This window comes from Brassica napus, chromosome A2 (assembly GCF_020379485.1).
Source record: "Brassica napus cultivar Da-Ae chromosome A2, Da-Ae, whole genome shotgun sequence".
Taxonomy (NCBI): domain Eukaryota; kingdom Viridiplantae; phylum Streptophyta; class Magnoliopsida; order Brassicales; family Brassicaceae; genus Brassica; species Brassica napus.
In genome coordinates, this window is record NC_063435.1 from 12,156,528 (window position 1) to 12,183,829 (window position 27,302).

A 27,302-nucleotide genomic window follows, 5' to 3' on the forward strand; every position below is an offset into this window, starting at 1 on the left:
TTAGATGCAATCACAAGGCTTAATAATAAACACAATTATCAAAATCAAAACGATCAAAATATTGCCTCAGAGGTAGTGACAATTGTGATTATATTCATCACTATAAAAATCTGATGAAAACACATCAATAGATATACATCATAGGCACAATTCAACAAAACAAAGACTCAAAACAAAGCATATGTGCATCAGAGAGATTCCCATTTAGACAATAATCATCATTCTACTTCTCCCTGAGGAGAATCTGATGTCCCTGTCTTTTTATCGTCACTTGCACCACATCACAAAACATCTTTAAAACCCAAACAATTAAAGAGCGAATCATAATATACGACCTAATACACAAGAAAACTAGTCTCGAATACAAACCTAAATTAGCAAACAGGAATACGATTTATGATCAGAGAATAGAAAAAAGATTCAAGAATGCCTCAGCGTTGTTTATTTTTTCCTAGAGACTTAGCTTTCAAAGTATATTTAATTAACACCATCACAGGCATTCTCAAAACATCTATCAAAACTATGCAAGAACGCTAACGGAAGACAAAAGATCGAATCTTTACAAAACTATCGAATAGATAACACAAGACAATGGTTCAAAGAGAAGTGGCTATGTTCTGTCTCTTACGAATCGTGATGCCTATAAATAGCAAAGCAGCGGCGGCGAACATTAGGTCAAAAAGAAAGAAGATATTAATGGCCCATTAGAGGCCCAAACAGATTCTAAAAAAAGACACATGGTTCAAAATTTCATAATCAATAACATAATACAGTTATTTACATAGTTTTAAGTTTTTAATAACACTATAGGGCAGTTATGGGCAGTTATGGCTACTGAGGTAGTTTTTCTTAACTAGAGACACTCATCTAACTAAATGGTTCCACTTTTTTTTGAAAATTAGTCACCTTTCTTATCTTCTCGGGACTAGACATTTGAAACCTAAAAACTAATTAAAAAAATTCAGAAATTATCAAAGCCTCTTTTTCACATCTTCGCAATTTTCCGCCGTATCCGGAGCAAGCGGTTTCCGTCGCGCTTACAATGTTGTGGTCTGTTGTGGGTCATTGGGTCGGGTTTTTTGTCGCCGTCGCAACAATTCCTTCTCCGCCGCCGCAACACTTCCTTCGATATGATGCGTTGTGTCTGAACTCATCTTTTCTCGTCGTGATTCATCGTCGCCATGAACTTCATGCCTCTCTTATGCGCTCTGAAACTGGCATGATAAGCTTGAGAGCAACAATGGCTAATTTTGACATTTTTGCATATTTGGTCCCTAAACTTATTGTTATTTATTTTGTAACCCCAATACTTTTTAAATGTGAAAATTGATCCTTAATTTTGTCTCAAACTTCAGGAATTACATCTATGAAAATAAAATTAAACTAAAGACACACCTAAATGACTTAAATGAACAAAAACAAATGTGAAGTATCAAAAATATATGTAGTATCAAAAATATATGTACACCGAATTGTACGACAATACACATGTACAACAAAAAAACTATGTACACAAATATTTTTACCATCCATATGTACAACAATACACATGTACATGAGATACACATGTAAGCTGGTGAATTTTTCGGATAAATTTGCAATTTGCAATTTTAAATGAATTAAATTAACTAAAATCAAGTGCTAAAAATGAATTAAATGAAATTAAATCAAGTGCTAAAAATCATTTAGATTATTAGTTATGAATAAAACATGTAATTATGTGTACATCAATTGTCATATATGTTACTTTAGTTTGATTGATTTATTTTGTTTTTTATTTTGGCATTTTGAGTAAGCAACAATCAATCCATCTATATCTTAAAAACACCACATATTTCCAATCAACTTCTATGTACATGTGTACACAAAATACGGTGTACAAAATCACATTACACAAAACAACAATCTTTCTACACGGAAGCATGCTCACATATTGAAACAAATTGATGGGACGAGATTTGCGGAAAATATTTCATAGGTACACATGGTTATGCATTAAAAGCTAGGTCTTGGAAGGTTATTATTCTTGTTTAAGCACATCTAAAGGTGTTTGCATATTTAAAATATTTACTTTCAAAGAAATTTACATGTACACTTATGTTTTTGACTATCGACAAGGGCTAAAATGTACAATATACATATTATATTTTATCAGATATTTACATGTACACATATGTTTGAGATACATGTTAGATGTCTAAGATGTTGTAAAGTTGTGTACATTCGTTAGTGTACATGTGTACAACAAATTTGGTAGTATACATCTGTACAACACACGAAAATTAGTTTACATGTGTACAACACTAAATTAAGAGGTTATATTGGCAATTTGCAATAAAAACCGAATGGAAAACTTCCAAAAGTTCAAGGACTCGTTCGTGTAATCAGGAAATGTTTGGTCTGTACAATTAAAAAGTCATGAGTCAATTTGAAAGGGATATATTTGCAAATCAAAAACTTTCGAGGGTAAAAATGAATATACTCAAAAGTCAAGGGACCAAATGTGAAATAAAGCCAAAAGTGGCCATTGTTGCTCATCGAGCTTTCGCGACCCGCGGTGGTGAATTCGCTATTCAGTGGTGGATCACTTCGGAAGATAAGCATAAATCGACGGTAAGACTGCAAAGGCAAGACAGTGAGACGACTAAGACAGAGGTGATGTAATCTAGGGTTTGACGGATGAGCTGCGGCATAAACAAAGTCGAATGTGATCCCGAGCGCGAACCACCACTGTTTCACTTTGCGGTGAATGAGAAGAGAGGACGTTTCGACGGCGGCGACGTCAGATACGAGTTGCAAAACACATGCCGAAGACGAGAATGAATTGCGACGATGTGAAAAAGAAGCTTTGATAATTTCTGAATTTTTTAATTAGTTTTTAGGTTTTAAATGTCTAGTCCCGAGAAGATAAGAAAGGTGACTAATTTTAAAAAAAAAGTGGGACCATTTAGTTAGATGAGTGCCTCTAGTTAAGAAAAACTACCTCAGTAGCCATAACTGTCATATAGTGTTATTAAAAACTTAAAACTGCCTTTGAGTGTTAATAACTCAACATAATATATGATGACTATGGTCGGCCCGCAGGATATTAGTTAATTTGATATTTACAAAATGCTCGAGTTGAAATTTGTTTTAATATTCAAGAATTTGGTTCTGTTATGTGTTACTTATTAGTATACAGTGGTATAGTTGTTTTTCGATTATTTTTGCTTTAGTATTGTATCAAATTAACTAATTGTCCAACTCATAATTATAGATGTACAAATGTGGATTTGTGATAAAGTTTGATGACAATACTGTTTTTTTTAATTCTTATTCAGAGTGGAGTGTGTATGTGTCAGAAAGAGGCCTATAACAACTTTTATGTTTTTGCGTATGGATTTTAAATATATATTATTTTGTATAATGCATACTTGCTCTACAACATTTGCTTGTAGACTAAAAATACTGTTTTCTATATTTTTAAAAGATAAAATATTTAATCTAGAATATAACATGGACATATGTATTGACTATATATAGAAGTTGGGTGTTATTTTAAAATGACATATGTATAGAAGTTTTTCAACCATTACTTCACTGGTACAAAACATTTATAACTGCAAATACCTTCTTTTAAAAGCAAAATTAATAAAAGCGTGTACAACAAATGTATTTTGATATATTATTCTTTACAATCTATATTAAAATATAAGTCATTATTTTTTTTATGCGTGATATTTTAAATGAAAAATATCACTGTCTCTAGAAAGTTACTTATACTTTTTTAATACATTTTCATGATAAAATCTTAACAACCTATTTAGTTCTCTTTTTATTCCATCAAAATATTATTAGATTTGCATAAGGACAATTCTCTCAAATAGCATTTTCTAAAAAAATTGTCACAAAATAGCCCTCAAGAAAGAAAATGACCAAAGTAGTATTTTTTATTTTGAAAATTTTAATTTTATTTTTTTTTAAATTTGAAACCATATCCCCAAAACCCCACTCTTTAACTCTAAACCCTAAGTCTAGATTAGTTAACCCTAGGGTAAAAATAAATATTTTGGTCATTTTTACCTTTAATAAAACTTATTTTGGCCATTTTCATCATTAAGGACTATTTTGTAACAAAAACTAAAAATGACTATCATAGAAAATTTATCTATACATAATTTCAAAAATATAATATTCCATTAATATATAAATATATTTTCATATAACCATTTATAATCTACTTAATAATAATAACATTTAATTATTCTAGAGTTTATACTTTTATATGATCTAATTAATAATAATAATAACATTTATTATGCAAATACAATAATGTTAGAATTTTACCTTGCAAATAATAAAATCAAATCAAATATTAAAAATTCTAACACTATTGTATTTGCATAATAAATGTTATTATTATTATTAATTATATAATAAATGTATCAATTTTTATAAAGGTATTTCGTTAAAAACATGTATTGATAAATATATAATATTTTAAAATAGAATACTATAAATTCAACCATATACAGTTTTTATAATAAATCACTTGATATATATATATATATATAGTGATGAACTTTTCATGCGTAATTTTTTAATTTGGACCATTCTTGAAAATTTTATCAACTTTGACATGAATTAATTATAATATTTTATATTTTGTTTGAATAAAAATAAATATTTTTTAAGAAAAATCTAACAATCTTTTAAAAACATTTTCAGAATCAATTTATTTATTTTTTTCCAAAAAATACTCAATTTTAGTTTTATTTATCATAAAAACTATAATTATATATTAAAAATTATTTTAGTTTTGATTTATATAAATAAAAAAAATTATATATATATATATATATATTTAATTAAATATTTAATGGTAGTAACAATTTAAACTAATTAATTTTCAAAAATATAATTTACAAAGATTTTGTTAGAAAGATTCATATCTATTTCAAGTTAAAAGAAGATATTTTACCCAACTTAGTGTATTTCTCAAATATGATATACTGCAAAATTATTTTGAAGTACAATGTTATCGCTTCTCTTTAAAAAGAAAATATGTTTTCTTAACAGTATCTCAAAAAATATTTATCTACTATATATGTACAATTTAATTTGCTTCCATAAAAAATTTAAATTTAAAATAAAAATATGTAAAGTAATATTGTTTCATAATAATTTTTTCAAAATAATATTTTTTACAAAAATACAAAATTTATTGTAATAATATATAAGCTACATAAACATAGCTATTACAAAATTACATAATATCCCTTATATACTAAAGCGCAAGTCGCTTGACGAATCAAAATCTGACACGTAGATAATTTTTACAACAATAAAAAAGTTTATTAAAAGATTCTGGTATCGATATTGTAAAACTCCAAAAACTAAATCCCTATATTTTCTCAATTATCACCACTACGTTCAAAAAAACCACCTCTACGTTAAGGATAAAAATCACGATCAAAAACTGTTTTATCTTCTATTTATCTTCTTATTTATTTTACTCTCTTCTTCATGGCTTGATTCTTCTTCTGTTGAGTTCTTCCTCTGATCAAAAAAAAATTTCATACAAGTTTATAATTACTCTTTTTTCATATTTTCTAAATAATTACTTTTGATTTAGACTCGGTTTCGTCTTATTCTCAGTTGATAATCTTTTAATTGTTCATTTCAGGTTAAAGATGACATTTGAGTGTGTCTATGTTAGAAAGCTTAAAATTTCAATAAAAATAAAAGGTTTGCAGCAGCTAAGGTAACGACAATTTTTTCCAAAAGAAACGACAAGCATCTCAACTCTATTGTCTATATTTTCTATATTTATGACACTACTTGCCTTAGTTTTGCATTAAAATTAAAATCAGAAACGGAGAAGGAAGAAGAAACTAGACAAACAAAACAAAAGGGAGATCAGCCTTCTCTGCAACAAACATAGTACAAGGAAACAAAAATGAAAACAAGTGGTATCCTTAGTTATTCTCTGATTTTCTTTCCTATATATGTTACTCTTTTAGAATTTCTTTTAACACAATGTTACTCTTTTAGGATCTCCATTTTATTTTTGTAGCTTTTCAAAAGTCATATCTCATTGCTAACAAATAATGGTGTGATGTTATTCTGTCCAGGGAAGAAAGTATCAACAACTATGACGAAGCAAACTTATATTTACAAATTTGTTTGTTATGGTTTGACTATTTCACAAAACTGTATTTTTCTTAAAACAATGCCTATTATATTAGACTATCTTGCAATTTTTTGTAAGTGTATTATATAAAAGTGACTATTTTACACATGTGTTAGTTTCATGATTTTTAATATATTAATTATAAGTAAAATTAATTTAAAGAAGACTTAGTTACAAAACAAATGCAAATAAAACTGATTGGACAAACATGATATTTCTTGGTGTTATCCAGCTCCAAAAAACTATGTCTAATTAAGTTCAGTTTTGATTAAAAGATAAGTAAGACTGTTACAATTTGATTTTGAAAAAAATAATTTAAATGCATGCAAAAATTTACCCGTGCTTAGCACGGGACGACAATACTAGTACTTCATAAATGAAAAACATATTCATATAATTTTACCTTTTTCGTATTTTCCAGGTTTTGTTTTTTGTTTGTTTTAACTGCATGATGTTTTTTTTTTTTTGTAACACAATACTAGTATAGCACTAAATTACATTAAGTTATTTGTAAATTTTGTTATACTCCCTCCTTATAAAAATATATGATGTTTTAGCTTTTTTATGTATAGAATTGTACGATGTTCCACTTTCAATTAATGCAATTTACTATAAAAAATATATTAATCAAAATGTAAAAATGTAAGTGATTGAATTTTATTGGAAATCAAATAAAACTTTAAACTAACTAAATGAAAAAACTAAAAAGTAATAGATAAAAGTAAATATTTAATTTTTTTATTATCTGTGAACAACCTTAAATATTATATATTTGTATCAAGAGAGAATATAAACTAAAATATTGAAGTATAGAAATATAAAGACCTCACGATTGTGTTTATCAAGATATAGTTTACTATTATAAAACAAATTTGGGAGTGAACCAATACAACGGAATATCAATATATTACAGAAAACAAAGAACATTATTTCACCAAACAGAAAAGGTAAATTAAATCAAGAACAAACGAGACTCTCCTGAGTCTCCACAGCATGATCAACAAAACAGACAGAAACTGAAATTATTACGTATGTATAATTAAGACAACTATCAGTTATTTATCATCGGGAGAAGGAGCTAGATCCGGGGACGGAGAAGGAGCCTCGGAGGTACCGTCATCAGCACGCATGAAGTCAAACCTCTTGATAAGAATATTAGCAACGAGCTCGTTGGCCTTATCGGTGGGATGATACTCATCCCAAAACACATACTTACTTCTGTCTTTACACAATGTCGACGCCGGAATACACGTCAGCGCCGGCCTGATTCTGTAGAACGAGCAACACGGCGAATCCGAGTTGTCGAATCCTATACATATATTGCATACACACAAACATATAAATAAGTTAATACAATGATAATATATAAATAAACTTTAAAAGTAACGTCTATTGAACTGAATATTCGATTTTTGCAGCTATTCTATATAGTATTTTATATTAAATTAAACTCATTATAATAAGATTTTTTTAATACGTTTTTATAATATCTGCTGGTTATACATACATACCGTATTTTTGTGGGTTAGTGATAACATCGTTGACGAGGTTATAAGCTTCACCAAACTTGTAGTTTGCATTTGGGAGCTTGGTTTCAAGATCTTTAAGCATTGTGGTGGCAGCTTTGTTGAATCTCACAGCAAGACTACTCGCTTTGTTTTGACATTTACCATCGAGACTTAAAGCTCTTTGGAGTGGGATACAACCCATTGGTCCTAACCCAAACACCATTAGCTTCCTCGCTCCCAAACTATGCAACACCTAAAACATATCATATATACTGGTCGATATATGATTTAATAAACATGTATATGTATACTAAGTGTTTTATCTAGATACTGACCCTAAGTTGAGATTCAAGTGTTTCCATTAAGTAGTCGACGAATGTTTGATCAGTGTACTTCCAAGAATCGCTATAGACAGGCATCAAGTAGTTGTTAATGAAGTCATTGCTGCCTAAAGAGACGACGTATCCAGCTTGTTGGAAGAATTTCTCTGCTTCTTTTTTCCCTATCTTTGCCACAATTACATCTTGTGTCCCTTGGAACAATTCTATTTGCTTCCATAGAGAAAATTTTTGGATCTTCACAAAATACAAAACTAACCATCAAATATAATATCTTTTGAATCTTTTTCATTTACTTTGTGCAAAAGGATATTAATATATTGGTGACTTACGAAATAACCACCAGTTTCATTCAAGATTCCACCACCTCCTGAGGCGTAGTTCACTCCATTTGCAAGTATTACATCTTCATTCATTGATGGATCTAGAAAGGCTAATGGTCTTGGTAACCCAATTTTATCACCTGAAAGTTCAAATAAAGTAATTCACATGACATGATATATATACCACGTTCGTTATATAACATGTACACATGACTTACTTATAATGTCTGAAACAGTTCGGCCATTAGTGAACCTTCCATTAGGCAAACCGTTGCCAAAATCTATACCGTAAAAGGGAAGATTCGCTTGAGCTAAACTCCTCGGTAGGTTTCTATTGTTACCTACATCGGACAATGAATCTCCAAATATAAACTGGACGATCTTGCAATCGTAGCCATTGATCGCGTTGAGTCCAAGAACGATAAAAAAAACGAGTAAATACTTCATGTCGTTGAAGAGATCCAAATGTGTGTGTTTTTTTTCACGAACGATCCAAATGTGTGTTGATTGAAAAAGATTTGTTTGATGGTTTTTAAAGGGTGAAAATGTAAGACAGTAAGAAAAGTGGAGGAGTTATGTGAGAATAAAAGGGTGAAGGTAGATTCTGAGTTGATGAACCAACTGATTTTGTTTTTTAAATTCTCTATGGTTTATGTTTGATTCGAACCTACTTTCAACTACTATTTCCTCGTGTTGGTGCATAAGTTGTAAGTCCGTTTGCTGTCCGTAAAATTGTAATTATATTTCTTTTTGGGAATTTTTAAATTGCTTTGTTTTCGTTGAATAAATGATTTCAAGTTTTGGTTTATGAACCCATCCTACTGTATATGTATTAAAAATCTTACTATGTATTAAAAGCGAAGTAATTGTGATTTTGCTACGCATCACTTAAGATTTTTCTCTTGTACGTATTGCTGATTGTGGCCGTTCTCAGAACATTTCCAAGAAAGAACCTCATTCTGAAGATGAAGAATTCTCCAAATGAAAATTCGAGGATGGGTTGCTCCAAAAATAAACTTCAAATTTATTTTTAAAATGTTATATTATTTGTATTTTAGTCTTTACTTTAATAAAAACTAGCCTTTGACCCGCGCGCCCGCGCGGATATAATTTTTTCAATATAAATTATATAAAACATATATTTAATACTATATATGTATAATATTTATAGTATTACATATTTTTTATATATGCACATGACATTTTGTGAGATGAGTAAAAACTGTGGATATTTTTTTTTGTTATGTGTTTGACAATACATATAAGACCTTGATTGGCAGAACATTAGCATTAACAGTAGCAGTATGTTATAGAAGTAGTATGCTGCAGGAGCTGTGTGTTTTTGCTAAACTGTTTAATAGGATGATTAAAAGAGCAGTATGAGTATGTTATTTAAAATTATTATAAAATTAATATATAACATATAATATATAATATATTTATTTTTAATGAATATATTTATAATATATATTAACATTAAATTTAAAGGATATATAATTAATTTATTATATTTAATAATTTGAAAAATATTTTTGTTTTATCAAAAAAGTACTATTTTAAAATAAATTTTATAATTAAAATATATATTTAAAAAATAATTTCTGAAATTTAAAATAAATTAAATTATGTAAATTAAATTATATTTAAATGTGAAATACAATTTAAATTTTTTTATTGTAAATTAATTTCAGAATTCAAAATTTTATTTTCTGGATATAAAAATAATTTCACGATATTATTAAATAAAATAAATGAATTAATTATATATTTTCTTTAATTTTATAAATTATAAATGCAAATGCTCTTCTAAAAGCTTCATATGAGAGCATTGGCCAAAAGAGCATTTAGAGAGCATTAGTATTTAATAAATGCTTATCTAACAATTGTTGATTGGATAATGTAAAGCATAATGATAATGTTCATGCTCTACCAATCAAGGTCTAAGAGATATATATACTTGGGATTGGAAAGGGTAGGCTAAAATCAAACCAAATATATATTTAAATTATTACAGATCCATACCCTTTTTTCCTATACACTTTATTAAAAACAGAATATACCTTATTAAAGATAAGGAAAACGTGTTTTGTAAGTTTTAAACACATAATCTCATATAAATTGCAAATTTCATGTTTTTGTAAACTTAGATCAATCGTTTCATTTGTTATAGGTTAGCTAATGGATAAAAATACTGGTCATATGTTTTGTTGGTTTGGTTTTGAATTTTATAAATAGTCAATATTATATGGGCCATAAAGTTATAATAAGCCTAACCTAAACTAATTTATTCGTATTTGGCAAATTGATGGGCTGGCGAACAATTAGATTAGCACAATCAATTGACCACGGAAGGAAATGATTATTAATGATAGGAAAGAATTATTAATGATTGTATAAGAAACGATTGTGTTTTAATTTCAGTGGCATTCTCTTGTAATTATTGAGGAAAACTTAGGGTTAAGTACTATTTGTACTTCTATTTTAATAGATTAGATTAACTATAGTCACTAAATTTTATATAGATAAATAATACATTCACATTAAAAATATTAAACACAAAATTTGAAGATTTGAAGATTTTTTAAAAAGTAAAAAACCACAAAATTTGAAGATTTGAAGGCCTTTTAGAAATGCTCTTACTAAACATATATCATGAAGAATTAAATATTAGAAAAACACTTTCATTGCCAAACAAAAGAAGAAGTCTTTGCAAAGTATTTTCTAAATTTTATGTTTCACTCGTCTGTAACAGACCTCGATATTCAGGGTCCAAATTGGATTTCGGTTTTATCTAATCGGGTCTCAATTTTATCCAGTCGAATCTTGATTTTTTGGATTTATCAAAATCAGCCATATTCGAGTTCTATGAAAGTAAAGAACCGGTACAACTCAATGCATTTTCACGTTCGCGTCCTAATCGGTTCTTCGGTTTAACTATACCTGATTTGTATCTACTTTGTAACCAAAAAATAAAATCGGTTCTTTGATTTTTAAATATTGTACCATTTTGTAACCAAAATTAAAGTAAAATAGATTCAAAAATAAAAAAGAACATCAAACGTGATAATTCAAAATCAAACAAAAGATAAAAATAATTATTGATATGAATAAAACCAAATAAATGAAAGCATAAAAAGAAGACCAAGTTCTCATGCATTATTCAATGAAAACAAAACCAAAATCTAAAACTTCAAGCTTCAACCGCCACCTTTAACCATCAACCTTCATGTATAGATAATTATTGTAGATGTTCAATATACATTAGGAACTGAGATCATGTTTGGTACAAGTCTAAGAAAATAGAGCTGAAGAGTCACAGAATTGCTTAAAGGAAGTGAAACGGTGTGTTTCGACAAGTGGCGAAAAATGCCCCTATCTATCTGATCACGTGGAGGGCTGTCTACACAGCACAAGTCTCCTTTATTATAGATATGTTCAATATACATTAGGAACTGAGATCATGTTTGGTACAAGTTTTTTTTTTGGATTTTGAATGTTTCGGGTTCCATCGGATATCCATTTAGGTTCGGGTTCGGTTCGGATAATACTCATTATCCGAAATACCATAAAACAAGATCCATTCGATATTTTGGGTTCTGATCGGTTCAAATTTATTTTTATTGGATCGGGTTCAATTCAAGTTTTCGGATACAATTTATTTGCCCATGCCTAGTTTGTAGCTAAAACCATTTATAAAATGGTTAAATCATGGGCCTAGGTCATGCCCATGATTCGAAGAGAATACTTGGAACATTCAGTGGTAATCTAGTAAGTAGTAAATAACCTAAAATGATGGCTAAACTTGAACCGTTGGACACTGAAGGCTGTTTTGCAACCAAAACGGAGCGAACAGAGAGAAAGAAAATCTCAATCACATACCGAAAAAAATAAAAATGAAGTAAAGCCTTACAGTTGTTTGAACTGAAATATCACTTTAACCCAATTTTGTGTGAACCTAAAATCCTACGGATCTTTTCTTGCCAATTGCCCATGAAGTCATATCACAAGACGACAAAAAGGTTAAATTACTATCCTACGTGGCCAAAACTACGCCGTTTAGTCCGCGTAATGGGAGCCACAGATAACTCTATCCTCATCTCATCGTCACCGTCCACTATTCAATCCAACGGTTAACAAACCTCGGAAATCTCCAACAATATCTAATTCACTACAATAAAGATACATTCAGACAAAACAGAACGAAGAAGCAGAGAGAACACATTGTACTTACAATGGCGAGTTTCACACTCAAATCCTTCACCGGACTCCGTCAATCCTCACCAGATCAGACCAGCTTCGTCTCCAATGTCCCGTCGTCACTCTCTCTCCCCCAGCGACGAACCTCTCTCCGCGTAACCGCATCCAGAGCCTCTCCCAACCTCGCTAACCGTAAACTCCGCGTCGCCGTCATCGGCGGAGGTCCGGCGGGAGGAGCCGCCGCCGAAACTCTCGCTCAGGGAGGCATCGAGACGATCCTCATCGAGCGTAAGATGGACAACTGCAAGCCTTGCGGCGGCGCGATCCCTCTCTGCATGGTCGGCGAATTCAACTTGCCTCTCGACATCATCGACCGGAGGGTCACCAAGATGAAGATGATTTCTCCTTCGAACATCGCCGTGGACATCGGCCGTACGCTTAAGGAGCATGAGTATATAGGTATGGTGAGGAGAGAGGTTCTTGACCAGTACCTGAGGGAGAGAGCGGAGAAGAGTGGAGCCACCGTTATCAACGGTCTCTTCCTTAAGATTGACTTGCCGGAGAATTGGGACACGCCGTACGTGTTGCATTACACGGAGTACGACGGGAAAACAGGAGCTACGGGACAGAAGAAGACCATGGAGGTTGACGCTGTTATCGGAGCTGACGGAGCTAACTCTAGAGTTGCGAAGTCCATCGGCGCCGGAGATTACGACTACGCCATCGCGTTTCAGGTCAGATCCTTTCTCTTTCCGACATGATCTGTTCAGGGTTTGATGAGAATCATGTTCTTAGGCCAAGTGGAGCAGTCTAATATGGTCTGAAACTTTAGTTTTTTAAATACATATTTTTTTCTAAAATATATATACATAAACCATGGTCTGAAACTTTAATTTTTAAGAGATTTTTAAATTTAGAGTTTATAATTTTTTTTTTAAAACATATATAGGTAAAGATATTGATTTTAAAAACTAATTCATTACATTGTTAAATATACTGTTAATATTATTTTGAACGAGCCTAAAAATTATATGAGACGGCACTATTGTTCTTATGGTGAAAGTATTGAAACTTTTTCAGGAGAGAATTAGAATTCCAGATGATAAGATGACGTACTATGAGGATCTAGCTGAGATGTACGTCGGAGATGACGTGTCTCCGGATTTTTACGGATGGGTTTTCCCGAAATGCGACCATGTAGCTGTCGGAACAGGTACTGTTACTCACAAAGGTGACATCAAGAAGTTCCAGCTCGCGACTAGGAACAGGGCCAAGGACAAGATTCTAGGAGGAAAGATCATCCGCGTGGAGGCTCACCCTATACCGGAACACCCGCGTCCACGTAGGCTCTCCAAGCGTGTGGCTCTTGTTGGTGATGCTGCAGGGTACGTGACGAAATGTTCTGGTGAAGGGATCTATTTCGCTGCAAAGAGTGGGAGAATGTGCGCTGAAGCTATCGTTGAAGGCTCACAGAATGGTAAAGACAACACTTTTTTTTGTCTTTATTTGTGTTTGCTTGATTAATGAGAGTGACTTGAGGAACAGGCAAGAAGTGAGTTGAGTTTAAGTGAGTTTTTTTTTTGCAGAATCTAAGTGAGTTTTTTTTTTGCAACAGGCAAGAAGATGATTGATGAGAGTGACTTGAGGAAGTACTTGGAGAAATGGGACAAGACATACTTGCCTACTTACAGGGTTCTTGACGTGTTGCAGAAAGTGTTTTACAGATCTAATCCTGCTAGAGAAGCGTTTGTGGAGATGTGTGGTGATGAGTATGTTCAGAAGATGACGTTTGATAGTTATCTTTACAAGAGAGTTGCTCCGGGTAGTCCTTTGGAGGATTTGAAGTTGGCTGTGAACACTATTGGGAGTGTGTTTAGAGCTAATGCTTTAAGGAGAGAGATTGAGAAGCTGAATGTTTAAGACACAATGAAGAAGAGATTCTTTCTTTGTCTTAAGTATGTTTATGTTATCTGTTTATTGAATGATCAGTCAAAAAGCATTTGGCATTACAATCCAATTTCTCATTAAAAAAACATATTTCACTAACCACTAATTAAACTCTTTTGCGAAACCACACAAGTGGTCAGACTTGAGACTTGCCTTCTTCTTCATCTTGTGTGTAGCCTTGAAACAAGCTTGTCTTAGCCTCTTTGTCTTGTCATCAAACTCCAAATCCGGATTCTCTTCAATCCTCCTCTTCTGATTCTCTAGCATCTCCAGCAGTGCGTTCTTGAGTTTTTCTGCATTCTCTCCTCCTTCAAACTTCTGCAGCTCCAATTAAAAATCCATTCAAAATTTAATTCATATTTCTTAAAAAAATAAATGTGTTGTGTCTGTCTAGTTCTTTATACCTTGACGTTACTAATCAGAGCTAGTAGGCTCATGAGTTTGCGATGAGGCCACCGAGTAAAGCCTAGCTCGCGACATCTTCTTTTTAGAAGAGTTAAACCAACGTCGAGTTCAGTAGCTGCCTGAGTTATTGGCATGTAGAAGTATAGAGATATAGTTTCCATGGACAACGCCTTTGAAGTTGAAAAGGTTGTGTAGGTAGTAACATATCTGTTAATTTTCCTCTTATTAGTCGTCTCTTGCACTGCTTCTTCTTCAGTATTCTGCTCCAAGTCACCTTGTCCTCTGTTCTGGTCTGTTACGTTCAATGATGCAGAGCTATATGACTCGAGTACATCTACAAGACAAAGCAAAACCCATTAGACCTCTACGTGTATATATTGTTAATATAGTAACAACTATGCAAACGTTATAGTATACCTTGAGACAAGGGTTCAAGGTCAGGTAAAGGTGTAGGCAAAGGAAAAGCTTCATAGACAGAGTTGTTCATAAAAAGATGCTCTTCTTCCCATTCAAATGAAGGATACGTTAACAAGCTGCGTGTGCAATATAACATATGAGAATTTAGATTACAAGAAAATAACAAAGTTAAACTAAACAAAAGCTTATGAATTGACCTGTGATCATCAAAGGAAAGTGAATGGGTTAGAACTGAGAACGGGTTCTCTTCGTTGAGTGTATGATCAGCCATTGTACAGTGCGAGCAAGAGAGATAAGGTTGTGTTGTAAAGCTAGAGAGGGAGAAACCATTTATATAGAAACGGGAGAGAGATAGAGAGAAGAAATGAAGTGATGATAAATCCATTTGAGGACGTGGGGTGACGGCTAATTGATTGCTCTGTTAAATTTGGAGTTACAAGAGAGATATGATTAATGTTAATTAGTGGTAATTATAGGTCCGTTTAGGTTTGGATTAGAGTTTTCTTTTCATTTCTTTGGTTCACCATGCATGATCAGCTTCTCCATGTGTATATGCATGCAAGAGAAAAGAAAAAGTAGTCTAGTATATACAATACACAGTTACAATTTACACATATGTGTGTATATGTTCATACATGCATACATACATACATCACAATGATCATGATTGTTCATAATTAATAGCCTAATACCTGAATAATATCAATGTGTACTAATTAAGTTCCAAGATGTAACGTATGGATGAAAGTTTATTATAGATCATGGCCGTCTTTATATTTCTGGTTTTTCCCTCATTTGATTATAAGTTTATTTATGAAGTAACCAAAAAAGTTTATGGTCCACAAAAACAACGTTCCAAAATCAACCAATATTTGACAATCAATTATGTGTGTGTTATTGAAAGTGTTACAACCAATAATATGTGCTAATCGAAATTCACAACTATATTGTATGACATAATAATTGACATTCATAACCAATTTTGAATGTTAGTATAAAAATTTATATAATAACAACGGCCAACGGGAATGTGAACAACTTTTGTTTTTTACAACAAAAGAAGATTCTATCACAGGAAATGATCCAAGGAGGAAACTTTTTATCTATGTAGACAACATATGTATGCTAAAATTTTGCATTCAGCGCTGAATTTTGTCGATCGTGGAATTTTGGCGATTGTAAAAATGCTGAATGAATTCGTATATCTCTAAAGTTTCTCTAAATTTCACTATCTTCACCAATTCTGAACTGATGTGAATAACTTTTTATTCAATACAAATTCCGCGTACGAATAAAAAGTAAAAAGAAAAGATCAAACCGAGCATGGATTATGATCTAGTTAAGATATTAAAGCCATGGACGTTTAGGCTTTTAACCGTGTGTCTGAGAAACCGTTTTGAAGACAAAGAAGAAGAGTTAGTAGCAAATTTTTTGCTTTTAGTCTTTCTTTGTCTTAAAATTGGAATTTTCTCAAGAGGAGACAAAACCTTAGGCATCGATGGTGTAACCTTAACCTCTCCGATGCATTGCAAAGCCTACAAAAAGACATCATAACGCTGCTTTCTGAGGGTATTGAGCCACAAGCTTAGTGTCCATATTCCTAAACACTTTTCGCTTGCCTTGCAAGTAAGGTTTCACCCATTCCACAAGGTTTATTCTTCTCTAGTTTTTCTTTTGTCTTTTTTTTTTTTTTGCGCAACATAGAGATATTATAGAAGCTAAACGAGTTGGTCCATGGGGTAATACAAAGGTGGGCTTTTGCTAACGCGTACGCTAGCCCATTAGAGGCCCGAGGGCAAAATGAAAAACGACAAACTGAAAATAGAGAGGAAATCGAATCGATATCCGACAACACTCCGTAGAGTTCTGTCGGTCTTCGCTTCATGGTGATCGCCGTGATGAGCGCTTGAGCATCTGATCGAAGCCAGATCGAGGTGAAGCCGAGTGAGAAGGCGTGAAGTAGAGCATCTCTAATGGCTAGAGCTTCTGCAAGAAGTGGTGATGCAACGTGATGATGAGATCTTCCTCCTCTCCCTACCTCTTGGTGTTTGTCTCTGAAGACCCATCATGAGCCTGCAACCACAGAGTCTGCTTTCCAGGCATCATCCGTATTGCAAAGGATTGTCGTGTCAGAGAGATCCATCGGCGGTGGAGGAAGATGAGATTTGGAGCAGTTGATGTCTCATTTAGTTGTTAGATGACCTGACGGGGAAGAGAACAAAACAAGCCAAAGTGTTTTAGAAAATTTCGTGTTGTTGCATTGAATCAATGAGTATTGCTAGATATTCTGGAGCTGTCACGTATGAACGTACGGTCATCTTTTGGACCTTCTCTAGCGAATCCAAAGTATGATAGTCTGGCGTTGAATCCTTAATCGAGAAGTATATTTGCTGCTTTGAAATCTCTGTAAATGACTTGGTTCTTCGCCCTCGCACAGCACCAATTGCAACTTTCATAGGTAGTGACCAACAAAGCACATTGGAACCTCCTACAATAATCAGAACTCAGGCCATGAGGCATGTAGAGGAAAAAAACCATGAGGTGTTGGAATTAAGAAAATGTTTCTTTACATATTTCAAACAAAATGATTTTCCAAGCTACACCATTAGGCATATACTCATAAACAAAATGTTTCGTCTTCCAAGGAGTAGCCAATCAGTTTCACCAGGTTTGGATGATGCAATCTCCCAAGATAAATCACTTCCCTATTTAGTTCAGAGAAACTTCCATTGAAACAGCTTAAGATCATCCCACTCTCTTCCGTACTTTCTGGAAAACACAACCTCCTCTCCATCTCACAAGAGTCAAGACAAGAAATCTCCCAGCTGTCTCTATTGCCTCGATCACGTCAAGGAAGTAACAGAACAGGTAGTGTATGTGAAACTTAACAAGGGTTGGGCTGACATCTCTACGGCCACCCAATATTTTATTTTAAATGGCTACATATGAACCGAAATTTATCAGTACCATATTATTTTTGATTGGTCTTTATGGATCGATCACGAGTCGAAATATGGTTAGTTGGATTGTGTTATAAGTGTTTTCAGGTCGTGGATTCGAGATATTCCGTCCACATTTTATATACTTCTAGGCTTCTAGCTACATAATTACTATGATCGGCTCTGATTGTGAATAGCAGTATCTTTTATTAGATTTTATATTTGAAAGTTCATCAAAATGGTATATATATAATGAAATTCTTGTCACTGAAAATGCCTATGGGCCGGGCTGTGGCCATGTGTAAATAACTGTAATATTATAAGGTCTAATTGATGACTATTATAAGAACATTACGAATGAGTAGAAAAAAAATGTAAAGCAATAAAATTATAGGAATGAAAAGAAAAATTATTTCTCATCAATTTTGGGAAAAAAAAATTTGTTCTATATTCTTCTAGAATAAAAGGAATGAGAAAAAATGAAAAAGTAAAACCATTCCTTATAAATGGTAAAATAAAAAAGGAATAACAAATAATGCATTCTTCCTTTTTATTTCTTGATCACCAGTTAGACCCATGTGATGTTTAAAACTGGAGTAAATACTACAAAAATAAAAGTAGATATTCTCTCATACGTAATTATTTTTTCAGTCCTCTCGTATGTAATCACTTATACATTAAATGAGAAGTATTACAACATTTGTTTTGTAGCCACATGATGATTTTTAGAATTATTAGAAAAATTAGTTGGTACATCTTAACATATACTGTACTTTTTAAAAGTAAATATAAAATTGATTAGTAGTGTATAAAAATATACTCATTTATTTCCTTAAATAAAAACTACAAAATTACCTAACATAATTAACATTTATAACAATTAATGATTTTGAATAATAAAATTTTGTTAACAATTTTTTGTATCCTTCATCATTTTTGTTTAATTTTATATTCTTAAAAAAAAAACTAAACAATCATATTAATCATATGATAAAAATTAGCTTTTTTCTTATATCGATTATAAATTACTAATATTATTAAAAGTCTCACATTGGAAAATTTGTGATCAATGGTTTAACTTTTTTGCTATAACAATATACAAATGATCATAAATTATATGAATAACAAGTTTCATTTAACATATATTCAGATTATATATATATATATATATATATATATTTATTTATTTATTAATATTTTAATTTTATAATTTGCATTGATTTTTTAAAAACGATTATATTGTATATTTATGTCAATATCATTTAAGTTTAATTATATAACATATAAAATAAAGAAATGATTGTTTTTATTTATTTAACAAGTTATTGTAAATATACAAGAAGGATTGTTTTGATTTATGTGATTACTCCAATTTATATATATAAATAATTTTTACTCGAGTCTCAATTATTCAATTAATTTATTATTTCGTGATATGTAATCAACACAAAATAAATAATAATATGTAAAAGTAATTTGTATTTATAATACTAATTCTTGATCTTTATACTGGCAAGACGCAAATCTTCAATCTAGTAAAGTTTATTAATATTCAAATATCTTCTACTAAATGAGTATGTTCGGTGGGAAGGATAGAAAACTACAAAAGTAATTTATAAACAAGAGTGACAACAATCGAAATTAGGGTATGGCATAATATTTGCAGCTTTTTGTGCTTATTTTGAGCGCATAGCGTCAAATTCACCCCATACTCTGTTGCCCATAAACATCTTTCAATCTTCAAGATGTTAATACGCGGAAATGGAGTTTCATCGACGCCTCGGTCTCAAAATAATTAATAATTACTTTGTCAATTTTTTTTTTACCTTTTTAATGTAATATATAGTAACTAACTGTGATTTATTCTATTGTTCTTTAATATTCTGAAGCCCCATAAAACTCAATGATTTTTAAATAAATTTATTTTCTCTAAATTAGGTATGGCATTCGACAGTATATGTCGTCAACACCAAAACTAGCTGTGGACTATATTGAATAAGTTCTTGGATTTTTTTTGGAAATGAATAAACTTTTGTTCATTATTATGTTTCTTAAATTTATGGATTTATCAAATTTCTTCCTTTCTATATTTCAATTTTTTTTTATTAATTTCCAAGATTATTGAAGGCTTCTTCTTAATTAATTAACGTAATTTCGATAAATGACTAAGCTGTAAATTTGTGATTATTAGTGTAAGATGATATCTTGCTATGAGATATGATTTAAATCTAATCTATTAAAAGAGGAGTACAAAATTAGATTATCCCTTAGTTTTCCACTATATTTACAATAGCATGCCACTTAAGTTATTAATTAACCTATTTTTTAGGATTTTTGTCTTTTCTCTTCAATTAATGTATTTCCAAAATCAAATTCTAACTAAAAAATCATGGCAACAATAATTAATAAACCTAAATTTTAATATTAATTGTCTTTTCTTTTTTTTATTATACATTATTATTATAGATATGTGTGTTTGAAAATAATTAATTCCATATATACATTTCATAATTACATACATTATACGGTAATTATTTTACTAATTCCACATATACATAGTAAATAGTATACAAAAATTTTATTATACATAATCATAAAATTGTGATCCATAAAAATAGTTTATACAACAATTTTATTATATATAATCATAAAATTTTGATCCATAAAAAATAAAAATACATTTGTGTGACTTTACAGGTCATATTCTAAATAAATAGATGATATAACTAAGGGTTTACATGATAAAATAAAACTACTCAATATAAACTATAGAATTATTGTGTTTAGAAATGTCATATTAAAAATAAATTAAACGGGTAACTTTTAAAATATATATTATCACTTATACAAATAAATATTTATTTATAAAAAAAACTAACACCTGCGCGGGTGCGCGGGTCAAGCTCTAGTTACTAATTAAAAGACAAACAAATAAATTTCAGAAAATGAGCATAGCCAAGTACAAAACCCTAACAGAATTCGAAAAAGAGACAAACAAAATAACCGAAAAAGGGCAAAGATTTTATATGTATGACCGAAGCAGAAGTGACGAACTCGTATCCTTAAACACCTATAAGGTCATCATCTATAGAATAAGAAACAAATTCGCGTACTATTATTATTATAGTAAAAAATAAGAAGATGAAAGTTATTGGGTAAGTAAGCTTCTGAGTAAAGCGGCTTGAGCAGTGTCTGAGTTTGCGAGTAACTCAGATAGCCTCTCACTGAGATCATCAACCTCTCTATGCAGATTCCTTATGTAGTTGCATGTATCTTGCAACACTCTTGCTGCTGAAACCTGTCAATATATTATCTTTATGTACTTATCATTTTCATGCCATATATACATATATTTTATGGCTAGTTAAAACCAAGATTTAGCGTACCTTGTCGGAACGATGACTGTCCCTGAGCTCAGGAAGAAGCTGCTGCAACTTGATTACGAGATCGTTGATCTGATCCTCTGACATCCTTGTAGTTCCTGATGATTGCCTCGAACGTGATCTTCTTCCCGACATTTTTAAATATGATCTCTAAAAGTGGTAAGGGATAGATATTGAAGCAAAAGACACTTTATCGATGAAACAGGTTATGGAGTTTAGCTATAGGATCAAACAAGTTATGCCGGAAAAAGAAGAGAGAGATAGAGGAAGATGAGAGTATGAATGAAACAAGTGAAGTGACTGTTTTATTTATGTAGGATTTTTTTTTTATCAAAAAATATAAACAAAAAATGAAACTGGCCATTCTTACTTTAAATTGACATATATATATATATATATAGGAATCTTGCTTTTCAAATATTGAATTATAAGCCCCCTCCAGACAACTTTTGTATAATAGATCGATATCAGAGAATCCCATAATTTTAAAATATAAATCTAAGTTTGACATGATGATATTTCTATAAATCTTATTGTTGAGTTAGACAGTTACCCTATATCCTAAACTTTATTGATATGTTTTGAGTATTGAGTTTGAGACCCACATTACACATCTCATATGTTTGATTTTCTAGACGTATATATATATATATATTTTATTTTCTAGACGTATATGTGTTCAGAAATTGACTAGCTAAATAATTACTAACCTTTTTTTTTTTTTTTTTGAATGAATGCTAAATTTATTTATCAAAAAAACCTATTTACATCAAGTGGGTCTTTTGTGAAAAGAAATAAGATCCTAACTCTTTACATAAGAATCTTAACTCTTTTTAATCTCCTAAACCTCTGCAAAATTTTTTTTACTCTCTTGTTTCAAACCAGTACTGGAGACTGGAGACTGGAGACTAACCTTAAAGGTAAATTTCCCAATGTACGCCGCCATAGAAAAGTTCGCTTTAAAGAAAATGAGTTCATATGTTCTATCTCGTAAAGATATGATTTAGACTATTTATCAACTAAAATGAAGTAAGAGTCAACGTAATTATTTTTGCGAACACCATAAAAGATTAGCTTGTGAAATGTGTATTTGATAATATCTTTACACGAACAAATTAACATCGACGTCCTTTTTTTTATCATGTGGCGAATTGTTATTAACCACCCAAAGTAAACAAAGTTCAATGCACAACATCATCCATCAAAGATTAAGATGAGATGATCAACAAAAGAGCTTAATCAAAAGTCATGAGCAACATAAGCCGGACATTCCTGGAAGCTTTGAAACCACTACTAAAACATAAAGACTTGGAATCACTACTAATTAAATTTGGAACAACCATAGACTTCATGTAACATAAATAAATTAACATATATGTTTTGTTTTTCGTTTTTTCACGGTAGACATGTATCTGTTTATAAGATGCTATATTTATAAATAAATTAGAAGTAAAAAAACGATTAACTATCAAATTGGATGTACAGAACTTTTTTTTTGTAACTACCAAATAATACTTGCCTATTTTAACTTATATAATTTTTGGAAGCGAAAAACGAACATCTCATTATAATTGATCTATTCATATGTTATTTGTGTGTAACATAAACTACACAAAAATTGCTGAATTATTTTTACATCTCCTAAAACGCTAATCTTCTTTAACTCAAACAGATTACCATCATCAGTAATTTAAAATAAGGTTTTATAAAATCACATCAATTTATTAATATTACACATAATAGATAATTTCATACTGAGAGAAGACTTAGGCATATTATAACGGACATCTGATTGACTTATTGTATTAAAGCGTCTGGTCCAAGAAAAGTCATTTGGTTTAGTTTTTGTAGAGCGACTAACCAGAGAAAACTTATAGTTCATTACAATAAACTGGTATTAGAGTCCGAAATTATGTCAGTCTAACGTATAAATATTAGACACAAAAAGTTTAATATATCAGTAACGTCCAACTTTACTTAGTATAGATTGTTTTTGGGAAATAGTCTTTCTAAAAAAAATTAAAAGTTTTTTTACCCAAGGACAATACATATTAAGCGTAAGTGTTAGATATTTGGTGACAAACATTAGACTGTACCCAGATAAAAACATTGGTCTACTTCTAATAAAACGTCTTTCCTAGAAAATAGATTATATATGTCTGCCACAACAAATTAGTATCGGAGATAAGATTCGTTGGTCTTTTCTTTGAAAGGATGATTATTAGGATAAATAAACAATTCAAACTACATTAGATATTAAACCAAATAAAATCTAATTTAGAAATTGTGTTTAACTCCTTTTATTATGATGTTTTGGGTGGATGCATTTCTAGAAACTAATCCATTAGCTAGGACTTAGACTCATACTAAATGAAAAAATGGAACTCTGATGACGTAAATCTGACTTCAATAACATATTTGGTCCATGAAAAGATATATAATCTGGTTCTAATAGAATTCTTAGCCCAGTAAAAAGTATCTGGTCAGTTGCAACAGTCCTAACAAATGTTTTACACTTAGGTATTTTTTTTTTTGAACATTACACAATTGGTACGTTGTAATGTACTAATACACTATGAAAGAACATTTCCCCCTAATCAATCCCTATCCCCTTAGCTGCTAAATAATTTTACCAGAAATTTATCCTCTCTTTTCTTTTGAAAAGAAACTTATTATCTCTTCAATCGTCTGTTATAAAATATTCATATTTTTAGCCACGAAAACTGAATATACATGCACATTTGGATAAACCACGATATAAGGCGTTCCTTTATTTTTTGAGTCATTTAGCTTAATAACCATAAAAGAGTCGGTAATTAGATAAATGGCTAGAGGTCTTTAGAAAATTGGAGGAGAGGAGAGTATTCCGATTTTAGCCCTACCATTAGCTTTACTAACTACTCTGACATTTGTCTTTCCTCAGACTAGCTAATCTAGTTGCTAACCTATTAACAATACACGCAAGGTAGCATGTCTGAGGGTTCAATTTTCAAAATCAATAGGTTCATCGGGGGATTAAAGATGCATGCACAGCTTTTCTACTTGTACTTAACCCAGATAATCAGAAGCATGATTGATTAATTTTCCAAATAAAAGGGTTACTTCTCGAGTAGTAGAGACAGACGGGAACGTCGGTCATGATAAAATGGAATCAATACCGGAGATGATGTTCGCAGCCAGAGAAGAGCCCTTGGAGTTCGTGTTCTGACATACCAATCATCACGCGCCATAAAAGAAAAAATCTCAATGCGTTAGAAGAAGAAAAATTGGTGTGATACGGGAGTCGTCTTTCGGTAAAATAATTGAAATTGTAGACATAATAATTTGTAATTGTTGATTTACATGAGAATTAGTTGAAGGCAGCCATAAAAAAGTTGCAGAGTAAAAGCCCTAAAAAACTCAAGGAAGATGATGAAAAATTTACAATTATGCCATTTACTAAAAAAAATTAAAAAAAAAACGCAAAATACGCTATGGTCACGTCGAAACCGGGAACAAATGGTTACGAGTAGTAGCTTTTACCACTAAACCGTTGGAACTTACTAGTACAATTCACACAAGTTTAATAATATTACAAACTTCATCCCAAAATTAAAAAGTACTAAAAAGTAGCCTGATTATATCCGGATGTATAAATGTTTATCCGAAACTTGAAAAGTATTATCCAGTTTAAACATGTTATATCCGGATGTATTTATGTTCATCTAGTTTTACAAAGTTATATCCGACTACTTAAAAGAATAGTGAACTGAATATGTAAATGTTATCCAGATATATGGAAATGTATGAAATGAAAAACTATTTATGAATAATAATAAAATATTAACTTTAGTATAATATTGAGTAATTGCATCCTATAACTATACAAATCGATATTAGCTATCTGGTTATCACATTTTCATATCTAGGTAACTGGTTATAGTAAATATTAACACTATGTTTAGTATTTTGAATTGATTATCCAGTTTAAAAGATGTATAAAATGGTTTATTTGACCGGTAAAGTTTTAATCATTATGCCCATTAATAACAAGGACACAGTTTCTGAAGTCAAAGAAATAGCCCAAGGTAGTAAAGATAACCGGTTTTCAAATATAAAATCTGGATAAAATACGGTGTAAATACCGGTTATATATTTACGAAACCGGGAATGAGAAGCATTTGTAAAATTTGATATGTTTTGAGTAAAAATAGGGGACAATTTAAAAATAAAATTAATCACAAAGCAAGTATTTTGTTAATAACCAGTTATATGGCTCTGAAACCGGAGGTCAATTTTGAAACAAGCTAATTATAATTGGCTATATAGCATTGAAACCGGTAATTTGAATTACTTAAAACATGATATAGCATTGAAAACCGGTAATGATAAGATGTTGTAACACCGATGTCATTGGATAAACCAAAAGATATTTTCTTCTAATGGACTGAATGCTTCTGATGATAACCTAGGTAGACGGTTCCACAAGAATTAAAGATCTCATACTAGCTTTCGTATTGTCTTAGACTTATGTATTAAGTGTTGTTCATCTTATTTGTGTTCAATCATGAAGTTGCTTTAATAATCGTTTGAATTTTCTTGTCAATTTTTATTTTCAGAATCTTGAAATGTTGATTAGACTGACGACTTGTTTCCTCAAATCTGTAGGCGGCTGTGGCGGAGAGAGATGCAGAGCCGCCGCCAATTCCAGATCTATCACTCCATGAGAGGTGTTTTCAGGCTGCCTCTACCAGAATCTACATATTTCTTCAGCGTAACAAGCACGCCACCGCCACCACCGAATCTTGAGGGCCGTGACCGCCGATGACGTATTCCCCATTGCAACAGCAGAGTGGGCGACGTATTATCCGCAACTGTCTTCCCCCGCTTGCTTCAGCCATACAAGAAGCTCTACAACCATCGTTCTGGTCGACCCGTCATCGCTGCCGCCACTCTCTCATCCTTGACTGGCATCTTAGCCGCTGCCGATGTGACCTTCTTCATCGACGCTATGCTAATCAAATGTTAGCTTCCGCAGAAAACGAGAATCAGATACAACACAGAAGCGCAGCAAGAGAGAGGAGAGAAGTTACAGAAGAGAGAGAATGGTGAAGAAATTAAGTGAGTGAGAGAGAGAAGGAAGTTGAAATATCAATAAGGAAAAAAAGATAGATGGATCATGTATATTGTGACTGCCACTTAGATGGATCATGTATATTGTGACTGCCACATATTATTCGATAAGTTTCACGCAAATCGAATCCCACTCGTATACTATAAAGAACTGACACACTTTCCATTCTTGCAGACAACCCTACGTAGCTATATTACGACTAACGATGACGCCTAGATAGTAAGTCACGCTTCACATGGGTATTAAGGTAATATCACAAGGTCTGTATGACCACTTAGCTAAATACAAAAGATCCCTGCATGGTTACCTAATATATCTTTTGTCTGTTACTAGTCAATGCAAATACTCTTATTTTTTTGTAACTTTATAAGAACATCTCTAACATCCCTTAAACTTTCAAATTTTGAGGTTTTTGATTTTTCAACAGATTTTCAAGCCTTCAAATTTTGAGAGCATGAATAGTGAAATCTCATTATTCAAACCCTCAAAGCATTATTTACTTTTCAGTTTGTTCTTATAAATTTATAATTCACATATATTTGTACTAGTATTAATTTTCT

At 31.4% G+C, this 27,302-nt stretch overlaps 4 protein-coding genes and 3 non-coding genes across 7 annotated transcripts; 1 reads left to right on the top strand and 6 right to left on the bottom strand.

The window, feature by feature from the left end:
- Positions 1 to 105, bottom strand: LOC125589651. The gene has a single exon (XR_007325820.1). It is a non-coding gene; the product is annotated as a small nucleolar RNA snoR17 (small nucleolar RNA).
- Positions 106 to 182: 77 nt separating this feature from the next.
- LOC125589623 lies at positions 183 to 278 on the bottom strand. The gene has a single exon (XR_007325798.1). It is a non-coding gene; the product is annotated as a small nucleolar RNA R44/J54/Z268 family (small nucleolar RNA).
- A 145-nt stretch (positions 279 to 423) lies between these two features.
- Positions 424 to 503, bottom strand: LOC125589615. The gene has a single exon (XR_007325792.1). It is a non-coding gene; the product is annotated as a small nucleolar RNA Z267 (small nucleolar RNA).
- A 6,534-nt stretch (positions 504 to 7,037) lies between these two features.
- Positions 7,038 to 8,853, bottom strand: LOC106379475 (GDSL esterase/lipase At1g74460). Its single transcript, XM_013819416.3, has 5 exons — positions 8,560 to 8,853; positions 8,351 to 8,481; positions 8,016 to 8,255; positions 7,684 to 7,933; positions 7,038 to 7,481 (listed from the first exon to the last, which is right to left on the bottom strand). The coding sequence occupies exons 1-5, from the start codon at positions 8,786 to 8,788 to the stop codon at positions 7,228 to 7,230; spliced, it is 1,104 nt and encodes a 367-aa protein (XP_013674870.1). The 5' UTR covers positions 8,789 to 8,853; the 3' UTR covers positions 7,038 to 7,227.
- Positions 8,854 to 12,529: 3,676 nt separating this feature from the next.
- LOC106381375 (geranylgeranyl diphosphate reductase, chloroplastic) lies at positions 12,530 to 14,550 on the top strand. Its single transcript, XM_013821281.3, has 3 exons — positions 12,530 to 13,272; positions 13,619 to 14,015; positions 14,154 to 14,550. The coding sequence occupies exons 1-3, from the start codon at positions 12,574 to 12,576 to the stop codon at positions 14,456 to 14,458; spliced, it is 1,401 nt and encodes a 466-aa protein (XP_013676735.1). The 5' UTR covers positions 12,530 to 12,573; the 3' UTR covers positions 14,459 to 14,550.
- Positions 14,551 to 14,587: 37 nt separating this feature from the next.
- Positions 14,588 to 15,810, bottom strand: LOC106378146 (protein RKD2). The gene is made up of 3 exons (XM_048757728.1): positions 15,308 to 15,810; positions 14,890 to 15,224; positions 14,588 to 14,803 (listed from the first exon to the last, which is right to left on the bottom strand). Exons 1-3 carry the CDS (start codon positions 15,690 to 15,692, stop codon positions 14,588 to 14,590), a joined length of 936 nt encoding a protein of 311 aa, XP_048613685.1. The 5' UTR covers positions 15,693 to 15,810.
- A 5,351-nt stretch (positions 15,811 to 21,161) lies between these two features.
- LOC106379829 (transcription factor PRE3-like) lies at positions 21,162 to 22,301 on the bottom strand. Its single transcript, XM_013819694.3, has 2 exons — positions 21,633 to 22,301; positions 21,162 to 21,544 (listed from the first exon to the last, which is right to left on the bottom strand). Exons 1-2 carry the CDS (start codon positions 21,762 to 21,764, stop codon positions 21,395 to 21,397), a joined length of 282 nt encoding a protein of 93 aa, XP_013675148.1. The 5' UTR covers positions 21,765 to 22,301; the 3' UTR covers positions 21,162 to 21,394.
- Between the last annotated feature and the right edge of the window lie 5,001 nt (positions 22,302 to 27,302).

Coding starts and splice junctions, on each gene's coding strand:
- LOC106379475 (XM_013819416.3), bottom strand. CDS start 8,788: ATGAAGTATTTACTCGTTTTTTTTATCGTTCTTGGACTCAACGCGATC. Junction 7,934..8,015: donor CACTTGAATCTCAACTTAGG/GTCAGTATCTAG, acceptor GATATGTTTTAG/GTGTTGCATAGTTTGGGAGC. Junction 7,482..7,683: donor CACTAACCCACAAAAATACG/GTATGTATGTAT, acceptor ATATATGTATAG/GATTCGACAACTCGGATTCG.
- LOC106381375 (XM_013821281.3), top strand. CDS start 12,574: ATGGCGAGTTTCACACTCAAATCCTTCACCGGACTCCGTCAATCCTCA. Junction 13,273..13,618: donor ACTACGCCATCGCGTTTCAG/GTCAGATCCTTT, acceptor AAACTTTTTCAG/GAGAGAATTAGAATTCCAGA. Junction 14,016..14,153: donor CGTTGAAGGCTCACAGAATG/GTAAAGACAACA, acceptor TTTTTGCAACAG/GCAAGAAGATGATTGATGAG.
- LOC106378146 (XM_048757728.1), bottom strand. CDS start 15,692: ATGGATTTATCATCACTTCATTTCTTCTCTCTATCTCTCTCCCGTTTC. Junction 15,225..15,307: donor CCTTGAACCCTTGTCTCAAG/GTATACTATAAC, acceptor TTTGTCTTGTAG/ATGTACTCGAGTCATATAGC. Junction 14,804..14,889: donor CTCTGATTAGTAACGTCAAG/GTATAAAGAACT, acceptor TTGGAGCTGCAG/AAGTTTGAAGGAGGAGAGAA.
- LOC106379829 (XM_013819694.3), bottom strand. CDS start 21,764: ATGTCGGGAAGAAGATCACGTTCGAGGCAATCATCAGGAACTACAAGG. Junction 21,545..21,632: donor ACAGTCATCGTTCCGACAAG/GTACGCTAAATC, acceptor ATATATTGACAG/GTTTCAGCAGCAAGAGTGTT.